Source organism: Pleurodeles waltl, chromosome 2_1 (genome assembly GCF_031143425.1).
Source record: "Pleurodeles waltl isolate 20211129_DDA chromosome 2_1, aPleWal1.hap1.20221129, whole genome shotgun sequence".
In the NCBI taxonomy this organism is placed as follows: Eukaryota; Metazoa; Chordata; class Amphibia; order Caudata; family Salamandridae; genus Pleurodeles; species Pleurodeles waltl.
Genome location: NC_090438.1, coordinates 327,459,997 through 327,481,050, shown reverse-complemented (window position 1 = coordinate 327,481,050; position 21,054 = coordinate 327,459,997). Strand labels below are relative to the sequence as shown.

Below are 21,054 nucleotides of genomic sequence, written 5' to 3'. Positions count from 1 at the left end.
ACCTCAGGGATGGGGGGGAGTGATCAGGGTTTGAATGGGGGGTCCCTCCTCTTGTCTTTAGGCTTCCCCTCCCCACTGTTTTGCTTTTGGGGAGACGCCTTAGCCTTGCCCCTCTTTCCTGCCTTCTTTGGTGTGACGGCGGTGGAGGGTACAACAGCAGGAGGCCCACATGGAGTAGTCCCGGGATGGAGGTGTGAGAGGCAGGTCTGCTTGTTGAAGCAGTGCTGCAGACTGCTGTCTGTGGGGTATAGCTCAGCCCAGAGGAGGACAAGGAGGTGGAAGGCAGAGGTCTGAGAAGGGTAGCAGGGCATTTGGGGGGAACAGGGACTGGATGGGGGGATGGAAACAGGGAAAACCCATGAAGGAATCTTTTCTTTGGGGCAGTGGGTAGGTCTTGGTTAAGGCGTTTGGGAGTGGAGGGAGAGGGGATGGTTGATAGGTGTGTACAAGGATGTGGTTGGGTGATGGTGCATGGGTTTATGACGTGTGTGCTGGGTGTGTGTTGGGTGGATGAGTGTGGGCGTATAGGTGTACTGGGAGGAGGAGTAGAGGAGACACAGTGAGATGGCAGGGGGATGTGTGAGTGAATGTTGGGGTAGTGTGTGCAGGTAGGGTGGATGTGCTGCATGTGGTTGTGTTGACTGTTGTGGTGCATGCAGTTGTAGTGTATGGGGTCCATGTATAGGAGTCTGATGTTGTGACAGTAACAGCACATGAGGCTGAACCTGGGACTGGTGATCTGGTGTCTGCAGGTGTGAGTGACGATGTGACTGTGAGGGGGCAGGAGGTGGGGGAATCAGTGTAGGGAGTGGATGTTGTTGTGTGTGTGTGTCTGAATGGTGGCCTTGTGCATGGTGGTGGTGGCTTTTGTGGTGCATGTGATTGTCCTTGTGCTCCGAGTCTGTTGAAGGGGATGGATGCTGGTATGAAAGTCACCTTTGGATGGGATATCGGAGAGGGATGTGGGAGTTGGAACAGGTAGTTGGAGGGGGGACAGAAGATGAAGGAACACTGGCTGCCATCAATGAGGAGGCCAGAGCCTGAAACGATCTCTGAAGGGCAGACAGGGCACCATGAATGCCTTCCAGGAATGCATTTGACTGTTGCATCTGGGATGCCAATCTCCGGGTGGCATTCACGATGATTGCTTGCCCAACAGAGATGGACATCAGGAGGTCAACAGCCTCCTCATTGAGGGCAGCAGGGCTGACTGGAGCGGGGCAGAGATGCCTGGGACAAAGGAGATGCCCACCCTCCTGGGTGAGCGGGCACGGGCAACTGGGTGGGGAGCTATAGGGAGGGTGGTAGAGGTAAGTGGGTGGCAGACAAGGATGGTGCAGGCATAGGGCCTGAAGGTTCCACCACCATCAGGGAGTTGCCATCAGAGGAAGATTCTGATGATGGTAAAGTTGTTCATGTCTCCCCTGTGGTGCTTCACTCGCCCTGCGTCCCACTGGTCCCCTCAGCTCTGCTGGTATCAACCTCCTGGGTCCCGTGGGATGCAGCTTCCCCACTCACCAGTACACCTTCTCCTTCACCAAATGATGCTGATGCACACAAAGGCAGAGGAGGAGAGTAAGGGAGGGTGGGAAAGTGAGAGACAGGGTGGGAGAGAGAGAGAGAGAGAGATAGGCAGCAATTGGTGAATGCTAGCACAAAAGCCACACACAAGTCACTACAACATACTCTATTGCCATGCCATTGCTTGCCATGCCTTCACTCACACATGGCACTCCAATAACAGACCATGCATGCCACCACAGTCATGCACATGAGTTCCACTTATGCAGACACACATTCAATCCTGTACAGGATGAAATCCATACTGTCAACATATAGCTGAACCAGCCCATTGGGTCAAGGATCTTTACGATCACAAGACCCAAACAAAATACTCTACAGGAGTTTGGCGGCATACTTGCACAGCCACATAACCCATGCACAGATAGTAGAGTGATGTGAAACCTCAGACTTCGCAAACTACACATACATCACATGCCAGCAGACAGCAAATAAGGATATGACCCCCGCCACACTGTTTGGATAAATGAGAGTACAATGTGTGTGAACTGCAGAAGCAGGGACCCTGTCCACATCAAAGACCCTGATCATCTACTACACAGTTGCCATGTCATCGATACTACTTAGCAGTTAAGTTGACCTCAACTCACATCCTGCACTGCATTTTAACACATGTATGTAGCACATCCGGCCTCTATGTGTCCCAAGCCTAGTCTGACAGTACCTACATAGCACACATTCACAGCCTTCACACACCACACAGGGTGCACCTATCACTCACCACATAACCTAAGTACGAATATGTGACTGCTGTGCAGCCCTCAAATGGCCATCCACCTCAGGGTACGCCACCGCCAAAATGTGGGACATAAGGGGTGTCAGGGTCCGATGGGACCCCCCCTTATTAGGAGGACGTCCCCAGCTGGGCCTCACCTGTCTTCCTGGCCCAGCGTCTCCTCCCACCGCTTCCTGCAGTGGTTGCTCCAACAGGCATGGACCCCCAGGGTCCGCACACGCTTGACAATGGCACGCCAAATCCCCTTCTTCTGATGGGCTCTCACCTGCATGGATGACATGGAGAAAAGGAGAAAGTTATGTAGCGTGGCATCTTAGGGACTGCATTGGACACAACACATCTCATGAACATACGCACATTTCAACATTCCAGTTGTCCTCACCAGCCTTAGCCAGAACCTTCCACAAGTCACTCATCCTCAGCCCAAGGACCTGTCTACATCCATAACACTCACAGACAGTACAATCACAGTGTCCTCACATGTTGCCGTGGTTCCCCATTCTAGTGGGCAAGCAGGGGTAGTACCCCCTCCACAAGCTTCTCTAGTCCTTGATGTGAGATGGCTGGGGCCTTATCCTCTGCAGCATGTGGCATCTTGGCTACCAGAGTAGGAACACAGCAGCACATGCAGTGGAGGTCTTCTCAGCACGAGTGCCAGGATTCAAGTGAACATGAGCACTTAAATGGTGGTCACGGCTGCCACAGACATCATCGTCACTGCTGGCAGTCATCACCATTGGCTCATGTGTCCCATAGGCAACCATGTTAACCAATGAGGAGTTGCACAGTGGTTGTGACCGCCTTCTGCCATGACGTCTTACGCCGGCGGGATTCACTCACTTCCATCTGGCTTGTGCATGCAGGACAGGCAGCTGCCATTTTACATCTATAATGTGTATAGAGGGAGTTTATGAGGTGCATCGTGGATGTTTTACAGTGACCTGTGCACAGCTCCACTGTGTCCACACAGTCCTTTATGCACATAATGATTGCTACTCCCTCCTATTCCAAGGTACGGTGGAAGAATGATGGTGAGGAATGCTCCTGTCTACATGTCCCTGGTCGATCTTGCCGCCCTTAAAGAGCAGCACATCATTTAGTGCTATCGGCTGAACCCTCAGACCATCATGCAGCTTTTGAGGCTGTTGGAGCCGGATCTGTGGCCTGGTGTTCGTCATCCCAATGCCATTACACCCACAGTACACGTTTTGGCAGCCCTCCACTTCCTTGCCTCAGGGTCCTTCCAAATTACAGTGGTCTGGGCTGCCGAATGTCCTAGTTCATGTTCAGCCACGTCTTGAAGAATATCCTATGTGCCCTACTCAAACATATAGGCAGCTATATCAGGTTCCCCCATCGTGACGATCTGCCCACTGTGAAAGCAGCCTTCCATGCTGTAGCACATGTGCCACATGTGATCTGGGATATTGATGAGGCCCACATTGCCATGGTGCCACCCAGGAGGAGTGAACAAGTGTTCAGGAACTGTAAAAACATCTACTCAACCCATGTGCAGGTGGTATGTCTTTCAAACCTCTACATCACAAAGGTGACTGCCTGGTTGCCAGGTTCAGTGCATGATGCCTACATTCTGCAGAAAAGCAGCATCCCACACATGATGGCACCACTGCAAAGGGATTGTGCCTGGCTCATCGGTATGTCTCGTGCCATATGTGTGCCTCTGTATTCTGACCACCACCTGCCCGATTTACCTACAGTTTTCAATATGCCTATTACCTCTGTGCACACAGGTGAATCTGGTTATCCCAACCTACCATGGCTACTGACACCTCTCAGGCATCTGACTACAGCAGCTGAAAGCCATTTCAATGAGGCCCATGGTAGGGCTCGACGGGTCATCGAACACACCTTTGGAATGCTGAAAGCTATATTCTGGTGTCTGCACCTTACTGGAGGGGCCCTACTGTACAGACCTGTGAAAGTGTGCCACATCATTGTAGCGTGCTGCATGTTACACAGTTTGTCTCTCAGACGTCACATCTCATTACTGGATGATGAGGAGGGTACAGCTGTGCCAGTGGCTGATGAAGGAGACATGGGGAGTGATGAGGAGGAGAATGATGAGGATGCAGCTGATTCCAGAGCAGAGCTGATATAACAATACCTCCACTGACATACATGTATGTGTAAAAGCCATGCTATGTAACCAGTAACAATGTCTGCCTTGTGCACGGGTGCCACCAGGGTTGTGTGTTCAATGTGGGTTTTGGGTGAACACATAACTTTAGATGTTGTGCTGTTATCTGTTTTTCAGAACATGTAAATGTTCCTCCTTCTGGCACTGTCACATACATTGGTAGGACAATGGTGTACCTGTTACACATGTCATGGCTATCTATTTTGTAATCATGGTAGATAAAGACGTAGGCAGTAACTGTGCTCAAAGATGTTTATTTTTATAAGACAACTGCAAGGGCTGATGAGTGGGGTAATGGTGAGTGGGAGTACCTAGTCCACCTGTGGGGAGTCGAAGTCCAGTATGATGGCCATGTGAAAACAGTTATGACAGTGGACAGTCAATAGGGTGTCACTGTGACACACAAGGGGGTATGTTCTGAAGAGCCTCACTTCCTGGCAATAGTATTGGTCTTGGCATCAGTGGAGGCTTGATATCTGGTTGGATGCACTTGCTTGCGTGGGGGCTCCTCAGCTACAGGGGAAGGGGGTGCTGGTGTCCTGCCTGTCCAGTGGCAGGGCCTTCATTCCACTGGCTGTAGCTGACGTGGAGGGCTCAGATGTGATCTGGCTAATGAAAGGGGCCGACTGGTGGGAGGTGGAGTGTCACAGGATGGTGGTAAGTTCTGTCAGCATCCCTGCTATGGAGGCCATGGTGGCTTGTGGGTCTGCCACTCCTGTGTGGCCTCCTTATGGTTCTCCCTCTGAATCCTCTAGGTCTCCTGCAGGGTAGTGAGGATCTGGGCCATGTTGTCCTGGGTTTGGTGGTATGTACCAAGAACTTGGGTGAGGTACTCCAGGCCATTCTGATGTTGTTGCTGCCCCATCCCTTGGACTGCAGATCCCCTCCCACTACATCTGGCGGCCTGTGCTTGTGCCCCTGGCCCAGTGTGCCCACTTTCAGTAGCACCAGGGCCCTCATTGTCTTTGGGGGTGCCCTTGACTCAGGCTCCTGTACTGTGGGGTACACCTCTAATTGAGTGGTCCCTGAGGCACAGGCTTGGGGAGGAGAGGCTAGCTGAGGTGTTGTAACCACACTAAGGGTGAGTCGAGGGTGTCCAGGTTGGGGCTGCTGGGGGTGGACCGGCCAGTCGCCCCAGATTACCCAGGCAGTTTGTCATCCTCAAGACATCCACTGGAGCCTTCATCATGGGGAGGGCTATCTGACCCTTCCATCCTCTGCTGGGTGGCCGTAGCAGGGTTAGCTGTAGATGGAAAGGGTGAGAGTTAGTACATGGATATGTTGTTGTAGTGTCATGGTGTGCTGCTTGCAGTGGGTGGATTTGTTACCGGGGAGTGCAATCACATTTGCAGCAATGCAGACACTGCATGATGAATGGGCTTTGGGCCATGCTTTTCATATCATATGTAGTCTTGGGTTTGCTGTTTGACACTGCTTTAATTGCCATATGTAATGAGGCGGTGTTGGCTAACAGTCGGGGTGGGCTCTGGGATGATTGTCCATGCAGGTGCTCCACTGTGAGCTGTGAGAGTGACTTGGATCTGGCGTGCATAGTGATGGACTGTGGGAGTGGTAGTTGAGGAGATTGTGAAGGTTTAGCGTGCATTGTGCGGGGTGGGTGTGTGGATGGTTGGAGAGGTGTGGTGTGGCATGCAGAGTAGGAAGGTGGGGTGATAGTGGGAGGTGCAGTCTTGTGGTTTGTGATGGAATGCAGAGTGGTGGGTGCTGGGGAGGCATGCAGGACTGTAGTGGTTAGTGATCAGGGGGGTATTGCTTCCTCACCAGAGTCCATCCCTCTGATGTTTCCAGTCAGGCCTTCAGGATGCATAATGTCCAAGACCTTCTCCCAGGATGTCAACTCAAGGGAGCAGGTGGGATCCAGCGCCAGTCTTGTTGAGGGCGATGTGCCTGGACACCATGAAATGGACCTTCCCCCTGAGGTCATTCCACCTCTTTCTGATGTACTCCCTTGTGCGTGGGTAGCTGGTGACTGAGTTCACCCTGTCGCCGATTCTCTGCCAAAGCTCGGTTTTCCTAGCCATAGATGTTTGCTGGACTTGCGCTCCCATCAGTTGTGGCTCGACTCTGACGATCTCGTCCACCATGACCCGCAACTCATTGTCGGTGAAGCGTAGGTGCTTGTGGCGTGACATATTGAGTGGGTGCGTGCAACGTGTAAATTAAATGCTCAATGTGCAGTGGTTCATGGGTCGTGTATCTCTGGGTTGTGGTAGAATTCACTAGGGTTTGAGGGGGTGTGAGGGTGTGTGTGTATAATGGTGTGTGAACAGGTGTGTGTATGTGTTTCAGGTGTGGGGTATTCAACCTGTCCAATCTGGTGTTGCCTCCTCTTGGCAGTGATCTTATAGACTGTCGTGGTGTGCACCACCAATGGTTTCCCACCGTTCATGTTCCACTGTGCTGAAATGTGACTGGTAATATGGCGTCCGGAATGGTGTCACGTGGAGGGCCCAGCGGATGGACAGTCTCTCTTTCTCCGTCAGTGGCACTGGCAGTGTTGGATTTCTGGCTGTGTTTCGTCGGTTTGGTGCTTGTGACTTGTAATGCGGCAGCCACTGTACCGCCAATGCTGGTGGGTTGGTGGTGGGATTTTCCATGGCAGTGTTGCCCGAAGACCGCCAAACTCATAATGAGGGCCTGAGTGTCATGGAAGAGGGAGTTAGTTTTCAAGAACAGGCATAGTTGTTTTTTGATGGCCTTCTCCAACATCTTGACTACTGCAGGAAGAAAGGAGATGTCACGGTCTGCACGTTGATTCCCACTGTTGGCTGAAGAACTTGAAGGAGAACCCAGTCTTCTGATGGTTATGGACTGACCAAGATAAGGGCGACACTTTCTAGTAGCCACAATGCTGATTGGCAGGAAACGCCTAAGCAGACCGTACCCTCCAGAAGGAGTCCCAGAGGAAAAAAAAAAACAAAATGTGGGAAAAACCTCTACACAGGAACTCCTGAAAAAGAGGAGAAGAGATAATAAAAAAAAGGGAAAAAACTGAATAATCCCTTGCCAAGAGCAACAGGAACTGGAGAAAAAACACAAAGAAACAGGAGCGAGGATCACTACCAAGTGGAAATGTTTGCAATGCAAGGAAGACCAGAACTGAAAGGCTTATATACCAGGAGCCAGGAAGTGACAAACAGGAAGAAAGAGGGACACCATCTTGGATTGGGAAGGCCACATAGGAAAGAATAGGAAAAAAGTAGCAGTATAAAAGAAAAAAGGCATGCTGGGAAAAAGAACACCAAGAAGAAGACAACTTGGACACCAGAACAAGAAAAGAAAAGTGAAAGACAAGAAGAAGAAAAAAGGAAGAAAGAAGAGGATTCCCATCAGGTAAGGAAGAGAATAAATATCAGGAAGGCAAGCTGGAAAAGTGGTGCGACCGGGAGCATGAAATGTGCTTTCTGGGCCATGCCACTAGAGAAGACACGCAGCGATGCTCCCACTACGATACTCAGAGTGGCGACCCGACCACGTCTCGAAGAAGGGATGCCACGGTAGAGCATGGCATCACAGTAGGTCCCCTCCCCGAGGCCCCAGGTTTGTCAGGAAAACGAGAATGAAAAAGGCAAACCAAACGGGGTGCATGGACTGAAGAAGCATCCTCTCAAGAACAGTCACTGAGAGGATAACCCTTCCAATTGATCAAAAACTGCAATTTGTTCTGAAAAAATCGGGAATCACAGATCTCTTGCACCTCATACTCAGGATGCCCATCCACAGAGAGGGGAGGAGGACATTGAAAACGTTGATGATACGGATCAGGAATGAAAGGCTTTAACTCGGACACATGAAAGACTGGATGTATACTCCAAGTATGAGGCAACCTTAGCCTAACAGCGACACGATTCATCAATGACAGTATCCAAAAAGGGCCATTGTTAGACCTGACAGCCTTAGGGTAGTCACCCCTAACTTTTTGCCTGCCTCCCTCCTCGTTTTGGATACTGTTTTGCTGGTTTTTAGACTCTGCGCACTTTACCACTGCTAACCAGTGATAAAGTGTATATGCTCTCTCTCTGTAAACATGGTAACTTTGGATCATACCTGATTGAACTATTTAATCTACTTATAAGTCCCCAGTCATGTGCACTCCAGGTGCCTAGGGCATATAGATTAAATGCTACTAGTGGACCTGCAGCACGGATTGTGCCACCCACTTAAGTAGCCCCTTTTCCTTGTCTCAGGCCTACCATTGCTAGGCCTGGGTGTGCAGTTTCACTGCCACCTCGACTTGGCATTTAAAAGTACTTGCCAAGCCTAGAACTCCCCTTTTTCTGCATATAAGTCACCCTTAATGTGTGCCCTGGGTATCCCCTAGAGCAGGGTGCTGTGTAGGTAAAAGGCAGGACATGTACCTGTGTAGTTATATGTCCTAGTAGTGTAAAACTCCTAAATTCGTTTTTGCACTACTGGGAGACCTGCTCCCTTCATAGGCTAACATTGGGGCTGCCCTCATACACTGTTGAAGTGGCAGCTGCTGATCTGAAAGGAGCAGGGAGGTCATATTTAGTATGGCCAGAATGGTAATACAAAATCCTACTGACTGGTGAAGTCGGATTTAATATTACTATTCTAGAAATGCCACTTTTAGAAAGTGAGCATTTCTTTGCACTTAAATCCTTCTGTGCCTTACAATCCACGTCTGGCTAGGTTTAGTTGACAGCTCCTTGTGCATTCACTCAGACACACCCCAAACACAGGGTACTCAGCCTCACTTGCATACATCTGCATTTTGAATGGGTCTTCCTGGGCTGGGAGGGTGGAGGGCCTGCCCTCACACCAAGGACTGCCACACCCCCTACTGGGACCCTGGCAGACAGGATTGAACTGAAAGGGGACCTGGTGCACTTCTTAGCCTCTCTTTGAAGTCTCCCCCACTTCAAAGGCACATTTGGGTATAAAACAGGGCCTCTGCCCTACCTCATCAGACACTTGCTGGAGAAGAAACCGGAACCAGAAACTACATCCTGCCAAGAAGAACTGCCTGGCTGCTCAAAGGACTCACCTGTCTGCTTTCTACAAAGGACTGCTGTCTTGCTGTTGCCCTGCTGCCTTGCTGAACTCTTGTCTGGCTGTGAAAGTGCTCTCCAAGGGCTTGGATAGAGCTTGCCTCCTGTTCCTTGAAGTCTCAGGACCAAAAAGACTTCTTCCTTTCACTTGGACGCTCCGTGCGCCGAAAATTTCGACGCACAGCTTGTTTCGCGGCGAGAAAAACGCCGCACACCGACGCTGATCGACGCACAACCTCGCAAGGACAAAGCCGCTCGACTTTCCAGGAGAAATCGACGCGACGCCCACCGTGAGTGCGAAACTTTGACGCACGGCCTCGCAAGGACAACGCCGCCCGACTTCCAAGGAGAAATCGACGCGACGCCTGCCGTGAGACCAAACTTTCGACGCACGGCCTCGCAAGGACAACGCCGCCCGACTTCCAAGGAGAAATCGACGCGACGCCTACCGTGAGATCGAAACTTCGACGCGCAGCCCCGCAGAACGACGCGCAGCCGGAAAACAAGCAGGAGAATCCACGCACAGACCCGGGACATCTGGTAATCCCCGCGATCCACAAAAAAGAGACTGTCTGCGCGCCGGAAAACGACGCCCGACTTCCCCGCGTGGAAAAGACCGACGCAAGTCTGTGTGTGCTGAGGAGAAATCGACGCACACACCCCTTTTTCCACGCATCTCTTCTTCCGTGGCCCTCTGAGGAGATTTTCCACCAGAAACCAGGTACTTTGTGCTTGAAAGACACTGTATTGCATTCTAAAGACTTAAGACACTTTATATCACTTCCCTGTGATATTTCTACAATTTTCCATTGCAACTTTATTCTTTTTGACCTACAATTATCCTGATAAATATTATATATTTTTCTAAACACTGTGTGGTGTAGTTTTGTGGTGCTATATGGTGGTATTGTATGATTTATTGCACAAATACTTTACACATTGCCTTCTAAGTTAAGCCTGACTGCTCGTGCCAAGCTACCAGAGGGTGGGCACAGGATAATCTTGGATAGTGTGTGACTTACCCTGACTAGAGTGAGGGCTTTTGCTTGGACAGGAGGTAACCTGACTGCCAACCAAAAACCCCATTTCTAACATTGGTGATCAGCGGTGAGGATAGGACTTGTATTTGTGCAGTGACATACAGTAGCTAAGTATCTCACTACCTACCCACAGTTGAAGGTCAACTTGGTTTTTATCTCTTTTTGAAAATCCGTTTTTTCCTGACAATTTTCAAAAACTAAATCCTCACTCAACATGTCTCTGACTGGGTCTCAGACAGGGGACTTTGACCTAGTCCAGTTGGATACATACACGGTCAAACAACTAAGAGGATTCTGCAGGGCATTGAGGGTACCCACCCAAGGGGCCTCCAGAAAGGAGGACTTTCAAGTGGCGCTGAGGGCCTGGGCAGAAGCCCATTTAGAGGATGATGAGGAAGGGGAGCCAGAAAATGGCCCCTCAGAAGGATTTTCACTATCTATGGATGGTGTTACCACTGCAATTGTGCACCCTTCCAGACCAGGGAGCAGTGTCTCCATGCAAAGCCTGACCGCAGAGGAAAGGAGAGAGGAAAGGGAGTTCCAATTGCAAATGGCAAAACTGAAAATTGAGGCGCAACAGGAGGAGAGGAGGGCAGAAAGAGAAGCCAAACAAGCTGAGGCTGAAAGAGCAGCCAAACAGATTGAAGCTGAAAGGACAGCCAAACAGATTCAAGCAGAAGCTGAAAGGGCAGCCAAACAAGCAGAAGCTGAAAGAGCAGCCAAACAAGTGGAAGCTGAAAGAGCTTTGGCTGAAAAGAAACTATTGTTGGCTCATGAACTGAGTCTCAAGGAGCTGGAGATCAAGGCAAGACAGTCTGAATCCAGCAATAATGGTGGCAGCATACAGACAGGACCTGCTGGAGAAAAGAAGGTTCGTATACCCAAAAATGTGGTGCCCAGTTTTGTGGTGGGAGATGACATAGATAAATGGTTAGCTGCTTATGAAGTTGCACTAAGGGCTCATGAGGTTCCTGAAGGGCAATGGGGGGTAGCTATGTGGGGTTATGTGCCGCCATTGGGGAGGGACACACTTCTCACATTGGATCCACCGGATCAAAACACATACCCACTCCAGAAAGCCACTTTACTTGCCAAGTTTGGGCTGACCCCTGAGGGATACCGTCAGAGGTTCAGGGACAGCACCAAACAAACCACACAAACATGGGTAGATTTCTTTGATTTCTCTAGTAAGGCACTGAATGGATGGGTGCGGGGCAACAAAGTAGCAGATTATAAAAGTTTATATGATTTGATCCTGAGAGAGCATATGCTTAATGTTACTTATACAGATTTGCGCCAGCACCTAGTGGATAGTAAGCTGACTGATCCCAGGAAGCTTGCTGAGGAGGCGGACCTCTGGGTTAGCACCAGAGTGTCCAAAAAGGTACCTGGGGGGGACTCCCACAAAGGTGGTCAGGGTTCCCAACAGAAGAAAGAGGGGGGAGATAAACTTACAGATAAGGAACTCTCTAAAGGCCCCCAAAAGAATTCCCAGGGAGGGGGTGGCAACCCTTCCTTTTCCAAATTTGGGAGAAAGCCAGGGACATTTGACAAGTCAGGAAAATCTAGCCCCAAATGCATGGAATGTTACCAATATGGTCACTACAAAGGCGATCCTCAGTGCCCCAAGAGGGCACCGTCCACTACCGGACAGGCACCTGGGTTGACTAGTGTAGCACTCGGGGGGGAGATGGACCCAACTAGCTTTGGGGAACAGGTAGAGATTTCCCTAGTGTCCCTGGGAGAAGGAGAAATGGTGCCCAAGGCCCACATGCCTAGAAATACTTCCAAGTACCGGCAGTGGGTCACCATTGATGGGCAGAGGGTGGAGGCTCTGCGTGACACAGGAGCCAGTATGACTACTATCAAGAGTCAGCTGGTGTCAGCAGAGCAGATAATGCCTAATACATTCCACCAGGTCAGAGTAGCTGACAATCGCGAGAGTCACCTACCGGTGGCTCTGGTTCCCTTTGAGTGGGGGGGGGTCTCTGGTACTCTGAAAGTAGCTGTGAGTCCTGCCATGCCTGTAGATTGTCTGTTAGGCAATGACCTTGAGCACACTGCTTGGAAAGAAGTGGAGCTCAGGTCTCACCTGGAGATGTTAGGGTTACCTGAGTGGGTCTGCATGACCACACGGTCCATGGCTGACCGAGAGGGAAGTCAAGGGCATCTGGAGCCTGGAACGATGGCCCAGAGAGCTGCCAGGAGGAGGGACCAGGGGTGCGGGAAACCGGCCCCCGCTGTTCCCACAGTGGCTGACGGGGCTCCTGAGGAGGAGGCTTCCGAGCCAACTGGGGAAGACATCGCCGCCCTAGGTGACTTACCTGAGCTTGCTGGTTGGCAAGTTGAGGGTGGACCCACCAGGGAGGACTTCTGCAAGGCGCAGAAAGAATGTCCCACTCTAGAAGGTTTGAGGAAACAAGCCTCAAACCAGGCAGCCGGCGACGCCTCTGGCGATCACCACCTATATTGGGAGAATGATCTCCTTTACAGTGAGCCTAAGGTTCCGGGCTTTGGGGCAGCACGTGTGCTGGTGGTCCCCCAATGTTACCGAACCTTCCTACTGGGTCTGGCTCACGACATTCCCCTGGCAGGACATTTGGGGCAGGGCAAGACCTTTAACAGGCTTGTCACCCACTTTTATTGGCCCAAAATGAGGACACACTCAGACAAGTTCTGCAGATCCTGTCCTACCTGCCAGGCCAGTGGTAAAGCAGGAAAAAGGGTTAAAACCCCCCTGATTCCACTTCCTGTCGTTGGCACCCCCTTTGAAAGGGTGGGCATCGACATTGTTGGCCCCTTGGACCCCAAAACTGCCTTAGGCAACAGGTTCATCCTGGTTTTGGTGGACCATGCCACCCGTTACCCAGAGGCAATCCCTCTAAGGACAGTAACTGCACCGGTGGTGGCCAGAACCCTGATGGGGATATTTACCCGTGTGGGGTTCCCCAAGGAAATAGTGTCTGACAGAGGTACTAACTTCATGTCCGCATACATGAAGTCGCTGTGGGATGCGTGTGGTGTAACTTACAAGTTCACCACACCCTATCACCCCCAGACGAACGGTCTTGTGGAGAGATTCAACAAGACCCTGAAAGGCATGATTGGTGGCCTTCCTGAGGCCATGAGGCGTAAGTGGGACGTCCTCTTACCATGCCTTCTCTTTGCTTACAGAGAGGTCCCCCAGAGAGGGGTAGGGTTCAGTCCCTTTGAACTTCTCTATGGGTACCCTGTCAGGGGACCCTTAAGCATTGTCCAGGAGGGATTGGAGAAAGCTCCAAAGGCACCCCCTCAGGATGTGGTCAGCTATATGTTGGCCCTCCGCAACCAGATGACCCGCTTCTGGAAAGAAGCCCAAGATAACCTTGAGGCCAGTCAAGAGGTGATGAAACAATGGTATGACCAGAAGGCCACCCTGGTAGAGTTTCAACCTGGAGACAAAGTGTGGGTAATGGAGCCAGTAGAGCCCAGAGCTCTCCAGGACCGCTGGTCTGGCCCATTTGAAATAAAGGAGCGGAAAGGGGAGGCCACTTACCTAGTGGACCTCAAAACCCCTAGGAATCCCTTAAGGGTGCTCCATGTGAACCGACTAAAAGCTCATTGTGAGAGGTCGGAGATCAACATGCTTCTGGTCACAGATGAAGGAACGGAAGAGGAGAGTGAACCTCTCCCCGACCTCCTCTCTGCCCAAGAAGGTGATGGGTCAGTAAGCGGGGTCATTTTGTCTGGCACCCTGACTCTAAATCAGAAAGGAGACTGTTATGAGCTGTTGGAGCAGTTCTCCCCCCTGTTCTCCCTTACTCCTGGGCTGACCCACCTCTGTGTTCATGATATTGACACCGGTGACAGTCTCCCTGTGAAAAACAAAATTTACAGGTTGTCGGATAAGGTGAAGGCCAGCATCAAGGAGGAGGTCTCCAAGATGTTGACTCTAGGGGTCATTGAGAAATCCAGTAGTCCCTGGGCCAGCCCAGTGGTATTGGTCCCTAAGGCTACTGCCCCAGGTGCGAAGCCAGAGCTCCGGTTCTGTGTGGACTACCGGGGTCTCAACTCAGTCACCCGGACTGATGCTCACCCCATCCCCCGAGCTGATGAGCTCGTGGACAGGCTAGGCGCTGCCAAGTTCCTGAGTACGTTTGATCTTACTTCAGGGTACTGGCAGATCGCCCTGACTGAGGGGGCAAAGGAAAGGTCCGCCTTTTCCACCCCTGACGGCCATTACCAGTTCCGAGTGATGCCGTTTGGATTAAAAAATGCCCCCGCTACCTTCCAACGGTTGGTTAACGGGGTCCTGGCTGGCAAGGATGCCTTCTGTGCAGCCTACCTGGATGACATAGCTGTCTACAGTTCCAGCTGGGAGGAACACCTGCTCCACCTCAAGGAGGTGCTTCAGGCCCTGCAACAGGCAGGCCTGACCATCAAGGCTAGTAAGTGCCAGATTGGGCAGGGTTCCGTGGTGTACTTGGGACACCTAGTAGGTGGTGGCAAGGTGCAGCCACTCCAGGCCAAGATCGAAACTATCAAGGCCTGGCAACCACCTCGAACCCAGACTGAGGTGAGAGCCTTTTTAGGCCTCACCGGATACTACCGCAGGTTTGTCAAGGGCTATGGTACCATTGTGTCCCCCTTGACAGAACTCACGTCCAAGAAGCAACCTAGGTTGGTGAATTGGACAGAGGCTTGTCAGAAAGCCTTTGACGCCCTAAAGGAAGCCATGTGCACGGCCCCCGTGCTCAAGGCCCCTGACTACTCCCAGGAATTTATCGTGCAGACAGACGCTTCAGAGCATGGCATAGGGGCAGTCCTAGCACAGCTAAATGAGGAGGGCCAAGATCAACCGGTAGTCTTTATTAGCAGAAGGCTATTACCACGGGAACAGAGGTGGAGTGCTATTGAAAGAGAAGCTTTTGCTGTGGTCTGGGCCCTGAAGAAGCTGAGGCCCTACCTGTTTGGGACTCACTTCCTAGTTCAGACAGACCACAGACCCCTCAGATGGCTCATGCAGATGAGGGGTGAGAATCCAAAACTTCTGAGGTGGTCCATTTCCCTACAGGGGATGGACTTTACGGTGGAACATCGCCCAGGGGTTGACCACGCCAATGCTGATGGTCTCTCCAGGTACTTCCGCCTTAGCGATGAGAGCTCCCAGGAGGTCGGGTAGCTCTCCCCACTTTCAGCTGGGGGGGACACATGTTAGACCTGACAGCCTTAGGGTAGTCACCCCTAACTTTTTGCCTGCCTCCCTCCTCGTTTTGGATACTGTTTTGCTGGTTTTTAGACTCTGCGCACTTTACCACTGCTAACCAGTGATAAAGTGTATATGCTCTCTCTCTGTAAACATGGTAACTTTGGATCATACCTGATTGAACTATTTAATCTACTTATAAGTCCCCAGTCATGTGCACTCCAGGTGCCTAGGGCATATAGATTAAATGCTACTAGTGGACCTGCAGCACGGATTGTGCCACCCACTTAAGTAGCCCCTTTTCCTTGTCTCAGGCCTACCATTGCTAGGCCTGGCTGTGCAGTTTCACTGCCACCTCAACTTGGCATTTAAAAGTACTTGCCAAGCCTAGAACTCCCCTTTTTCTGCATATAAGTCACCCTTAATGTGTGCCCTGGGTATCCCCTAGAGCAGGGTGCTGTGTAGGTAAAAGGCAGGACATGTACCTGTGTAGTTATATGTCCTAGTAGTGTAAAACTCCTAAATTCGTTTTTGCACTACTGGGAGACCTGCTCCCTTCATAGGCTAACATTGGGGCTGCCCTCATACACTGTTGAAGTGGCAGCTGCTGATCTGAAAGGAGCAGGGAGGTCATATTTAGTATGGCCAGAATGGTAATACAAAATCCTACTGACTGGTGAAGTCGGATTTAATATTACTATTCTAGAAATGCCACTTTTAGAAAGTGAGCATTTCTTTGCACTTAAATCCTTCTGTGCCTTACAATCCACGTCTGGCTAGGTTTAGTTGACAGCTCCTTGTGCATTCACTCAGACACACCCCAAACACAGGGTACTCAGCCTCACTTGCATACATCTGCATTTTGAATGGGTCTTCCTGGGCTGGGAGGGTGGAGGGCCTGCCCTCACACAAAGGACTGCCACACCCCCTACTGGGACCCTGGCAGACAGGATTGAACTGAAAGGGGACCTGGTGCACTTCTTAGCCTCTCTTTGAAGTCTCCCCCACTTCAAAGGCACATTTGGGTATAAAACAGGGCCTCTGCCCTACCTCATCAGACACTTGCTGGAGAAGAAACCGGAACCAGAAACTACATCCTGCCAAGAAGAACTGCCTGGCTGCTCAAAGGACTCACCTGTCTGCTTTCTACAAAGGACTGCTGTCTTGCTGTTGCCCTGCTGCCTTGCTGAACTCTTGTCTGGCTGTGAAAGTGCTCTCCAAGGGCTTGGATAGAGCTTGCCTCCTGTTCCTTGAAGTCTCAGGACCAAAAAGACTTCTTCCTTTCACTTGGACGCTCCGTGCGCCGAAAATTTCGACGCACAGCTTGTTTCGCGGCGAGAAAAACGCCGCACACCGACGCTGATCGACGCACAACCTCGCAAGGACAAAGCCGCTCGACTTTCCAGGAGAAATCGACGCGACGCCCACCGTGAGTGCGAAACTTTGACGCACGGCCTCGCAAGGACAACGCCGCCCGACTTCCAAGGAGAAATCGACGCGACGCCTGCCGTGAGACCAAACTTTCGACGCACGGCCTCGCAAGGACAACGCCGTCCGACTTCCAAGGAGAAATCGACGCGACGCCTACCGTGAGATCGAAACTTCGACGCGCAGCCCCGCAGAACGACGCGCAGCCGGAAAACAAGCAGGAGAATCCACGCACAGACCCGGGACATCTGGTAATCCCCGCGATCCACAAAAAAGAGACTGTCTGCGCGCCGGAAAACGACGCCCGACTTCCCCGCGTGGAAAAGACCGACGCAAGTCTGTGTGTGCTGAGGAGAAATCGACGCACACACCCCTTTTTCCACGCATCTCTTCTTCCGTGGCCCTCTGAGGAGATTTTCCACCAGAAACCAGGTACTTTGTGCTTGAAAGACACTGTATTGCATTCTAAAGACTTAAGACACTTTATATCACTTCCCTGTGATATTTCTACAATTTTCCATTGCAACTTTATTCTTTTTGACCTACAATTATCCTGATAAATATTATATATTTTTCTAAACACTGTGTGGTGTAGTTTTGTGGTGCTATATGGTGGTATTGTATGATTTATTGCACAAATACTTTACACATTGCCTTCTAAGTTAAGCCTGACTGCTCGTGCCAAGCTACCAGAGGGTGGGCACAGGATAATCTTGGATAGTGTGTGACTTACCCTGACTAGAGTGAGGGCTTTTGCTTGGACAGGAGGTAACCTGACTGCCAACCAAAAACCCCATTTCTAACAGCCATAAAAACAAGCTTTGTACTTGTTTTGGGAGAAACGAAAGGGAAGACATTTTGATGAAAGCCATACTTTGTTCCCTGGTTGATACAAAGGTGCCACCTGGCGTTGACGATACGCCTTCTTTTTCATAGTCTGTTTTGAGGCAAATAGGGTGGTATGGATGAGGTCCTGAATATGGCAGATTCGTCGTGCAAATGAAGTGACTGCAGAAACAGATGGAGATCTATGTGGAATGGTGGAAAAGCCTTTAGGATGGAAAAAAAGGTGTTGCTCCAGTTGCACTATGCACCGTATTATTGTAGGAAAATTCAGATAGAGAAAGGAAGTCTGACCTTTGAGTTGCATTACAGAAACACTGTAGGTATGGTTGGAGTTCTTGATTCAAGTGTTCAGTTTGACCATTGGTTTGTGGATGAAGTCCTGATAAAAGTGATATATCAATGTTTAGGAAGGCACAAAAAGCTTTCCAAAAATGTGACACATATTGTGGTCCTCAATCTTCTGATATCTATCATCACCTCTTGTGGGAGGCCATGGAGGCAAAAACTATCTTGCATGAATATACAACTCATTTCAGGGGCTGTGGGCAATTTCTTCAAGGCTGTGAAATGTGCCATCATGATGACATGATGACCTGAAAAAGATGATAGAGAACATATGAAATCTGTGGACAGGGTACACCATGGAGCTGAAGGAACAGGTAAGGGCATCAATAATCCTGCTGGTTTGGTTCGGGGTATCTTGGTTTGAGCACATACAGGACATGCTGATACATAAGCATCGTTCTTAAGGGTAGGCAGCTCCTGGGTCTTTTTAACTTCACGATGCCCAGCTACAGGAGAATCATGACACATCTGTACTGCCTCGATTTGTACCTTCTTAGTAGGTAAGAAAAGAGCGTCTTGATAATAGAGGTAATCTTGATCCTTTTGTAGTTGAGGAGTCAATTTATTCCACTCTTCAAGTGGAACATACTGGTATTCTAATTTTGCACGATCAAGAAAAGACTGAGTGACCCTGATGATTCGACTGGATACAATGATGTTTGGAGAGGAGATATTGGTGCTTTCAGAATAACAACAGGATAGTGCATGAGCCACTAAGTTCTGGGATCCGGGAATGTAGGTTATAACGAAATCATATTGGCTGAAAAAGAAAGCCCATCTTGCTTGATGGCTTTTACAACATTGAAAGCTTCTGAGACATTGTAGATTACAATGGTCCGTTCTTGCTTCAAAATGTTCTTTAGTTCCCATTAAAAAATGTCTCCATTCTTTACAGGCTACCTTGAGAGTGAGTAAATCTCATTCTAACACTGAGTAATTGCGCTCTGCTTCTGTCAGTATGTGGGAGAGATAGAAGATAGGATGTTCCAATCCATCGTCTTGTCTTTGAGGTAGGACTGCACCTATGGCTCTCTCAGAAGCATCAGTCTCTACTATAAATATTTTTGTAGTGTCAGGGTGTTGCAAGATAGGTGCTTGAGTAGAGGAATCATTTTAGATCTGTCCAAACAAATCCCTTCTTCAGATTTTCTTTTTTAATAGTCTGAGTGATAAAACTTTGTTGATGGGCAAAGTCATAATAAACTGTCCATAAAAGTTTGAGAGCCCCCGGAAGCACTGAGGCCCGTATTTATACTCCATTTGCGCCGAATTAGCGTCGTTTTTTTCGACGCAAATTCGGCGCAAAACTAACGCCATATTTATACTTTGGCGTTAGACGCGTCTAGCGCCAAAGTATGGGCAAATAGCGTCATTTTTTGGCGTGAACGCCTTCCTTGCATTAATGAGATGCAAGGAAGGCGTTCCCGTCTAAAAAAATGACGGCGACCCAAATGCGTCGTATTTATACTCCCGGGCAAAAATCACGCCCGGGAGTGGTCGGGTCAAAAAACCCCGCATTTGCGCCACTTTTTAACGCCTGGGTCAGGGTAGGCGTTAAGGGGCCTGTGGGCTCAAAATGAGCCCACAGGTGCCCTCCCATGCCCCCAGGGACCCCCCCTGCCACCCTTGCCCACCCCAGGAGGACACCCAATGATGGAGGGACCCATCCCAGGGACATTCAGGTAAGTTCAGGTAAGTATAATTTTGTATTTTTTTTTATTTTTTTTGGTGGCATAGGGGGGCCTTATTTGTGCCCCCCTACATGCCACTATGCCCAATGACCATGCCCAGGGGACATAAGTCCCCTGGGCATGGCCATTGGGCAAGGGGGCATGACTCCTGTCTTTACTAAGACAGGAGTCATTTAAATGGCGTCTGGGCGTCGAAATAAATGGCGCAAATCGGGTTGAGGCGATTTTTTTGCCTCAACCTGACTTGCCCCATTTTAAGACGCCCTAACGCCATTTTCCCCCTACGCCGGCGCTGCCTGGTCTACGTGGTTTTTTTCCACGCACACCAGGCAGCGCCGGTCTGCTAGCGCCGGCTAACGCCATTCCATAAATACGGCGCCCGCATGGCGCTTCAGAATGGCGTTAGACGGCGCTAAATTTTTTGACGCTAAACTGCGTTAGCGCAGTTTAGCGTCAAAAAGTATAAATATGGGCCTGAGTTTCCTTAACAGGAGAGGGCCATTCCAAAATAGCTTGTACTTTGTCTTGATCCATAGCTATTCCCGCCTGATTGTTGGAGAACCCTAGATACTGTACTTTAGTCTTGTGAAATTCACACTTTTCAGGTTTACAATATAATTGATTCTGTCTAATTCTTTCCAGATCCTGCAGTACATGTTCAGTGTGTTGTTCAGGGTTACAGGAATATATTAGGATATCATTCGGATAAATCACCACGCTCTGATTTATTAAGTCAGAAAACACAGAATCCATGAATCGTTGGAATATAGAAGGTGCATTGGTTAAGCCAAATGTCATGACACGATATTCGTAGTGACCAAATGGAGTGCGAAAGGCTGTTTTTCCATTTGTCTCTTTCTTTGATATGCAAGAGATGATAGGCACCCCTTAGATCTAATTTAGTAAACATCTTGGCTGCTTGGACAGCGTCCAGTATATCCCTAATCAAGGGTAAAGGATAACGATCCTTGATTGTTATCTTGTTGAGTCCGCTAAAGTCAACACAAGGAT

At 50.0% G+C, this 21,054-nt stretch overlaps 2 protein-coding genes across 3 annotated transcripts in view; both read left to right on the top strand.

Annotated features, from left to right (window-relative positions):
* The window catches only part of HTR2C (5-hydroxytryptamine receptor 2C), a 3,940,131-nt gene that overhangs the window by 643,301 nt on the left and 3,275,776 nt on the right, over nt 1–21,054 (top strand). The window lies entirely within an intron of this gene.
* Nucleotides 3,600–4,436, top strand: LOC138259679 (putative nuclease HARBI1). Its single transcript, XM_069207558.1, has one exon. It carries the CDS (start codon nt 3,600–3,602, stop codon nt 4,434–4,436), a length of 837 nt encoding a protein of 278 aa, XP_069063659.1.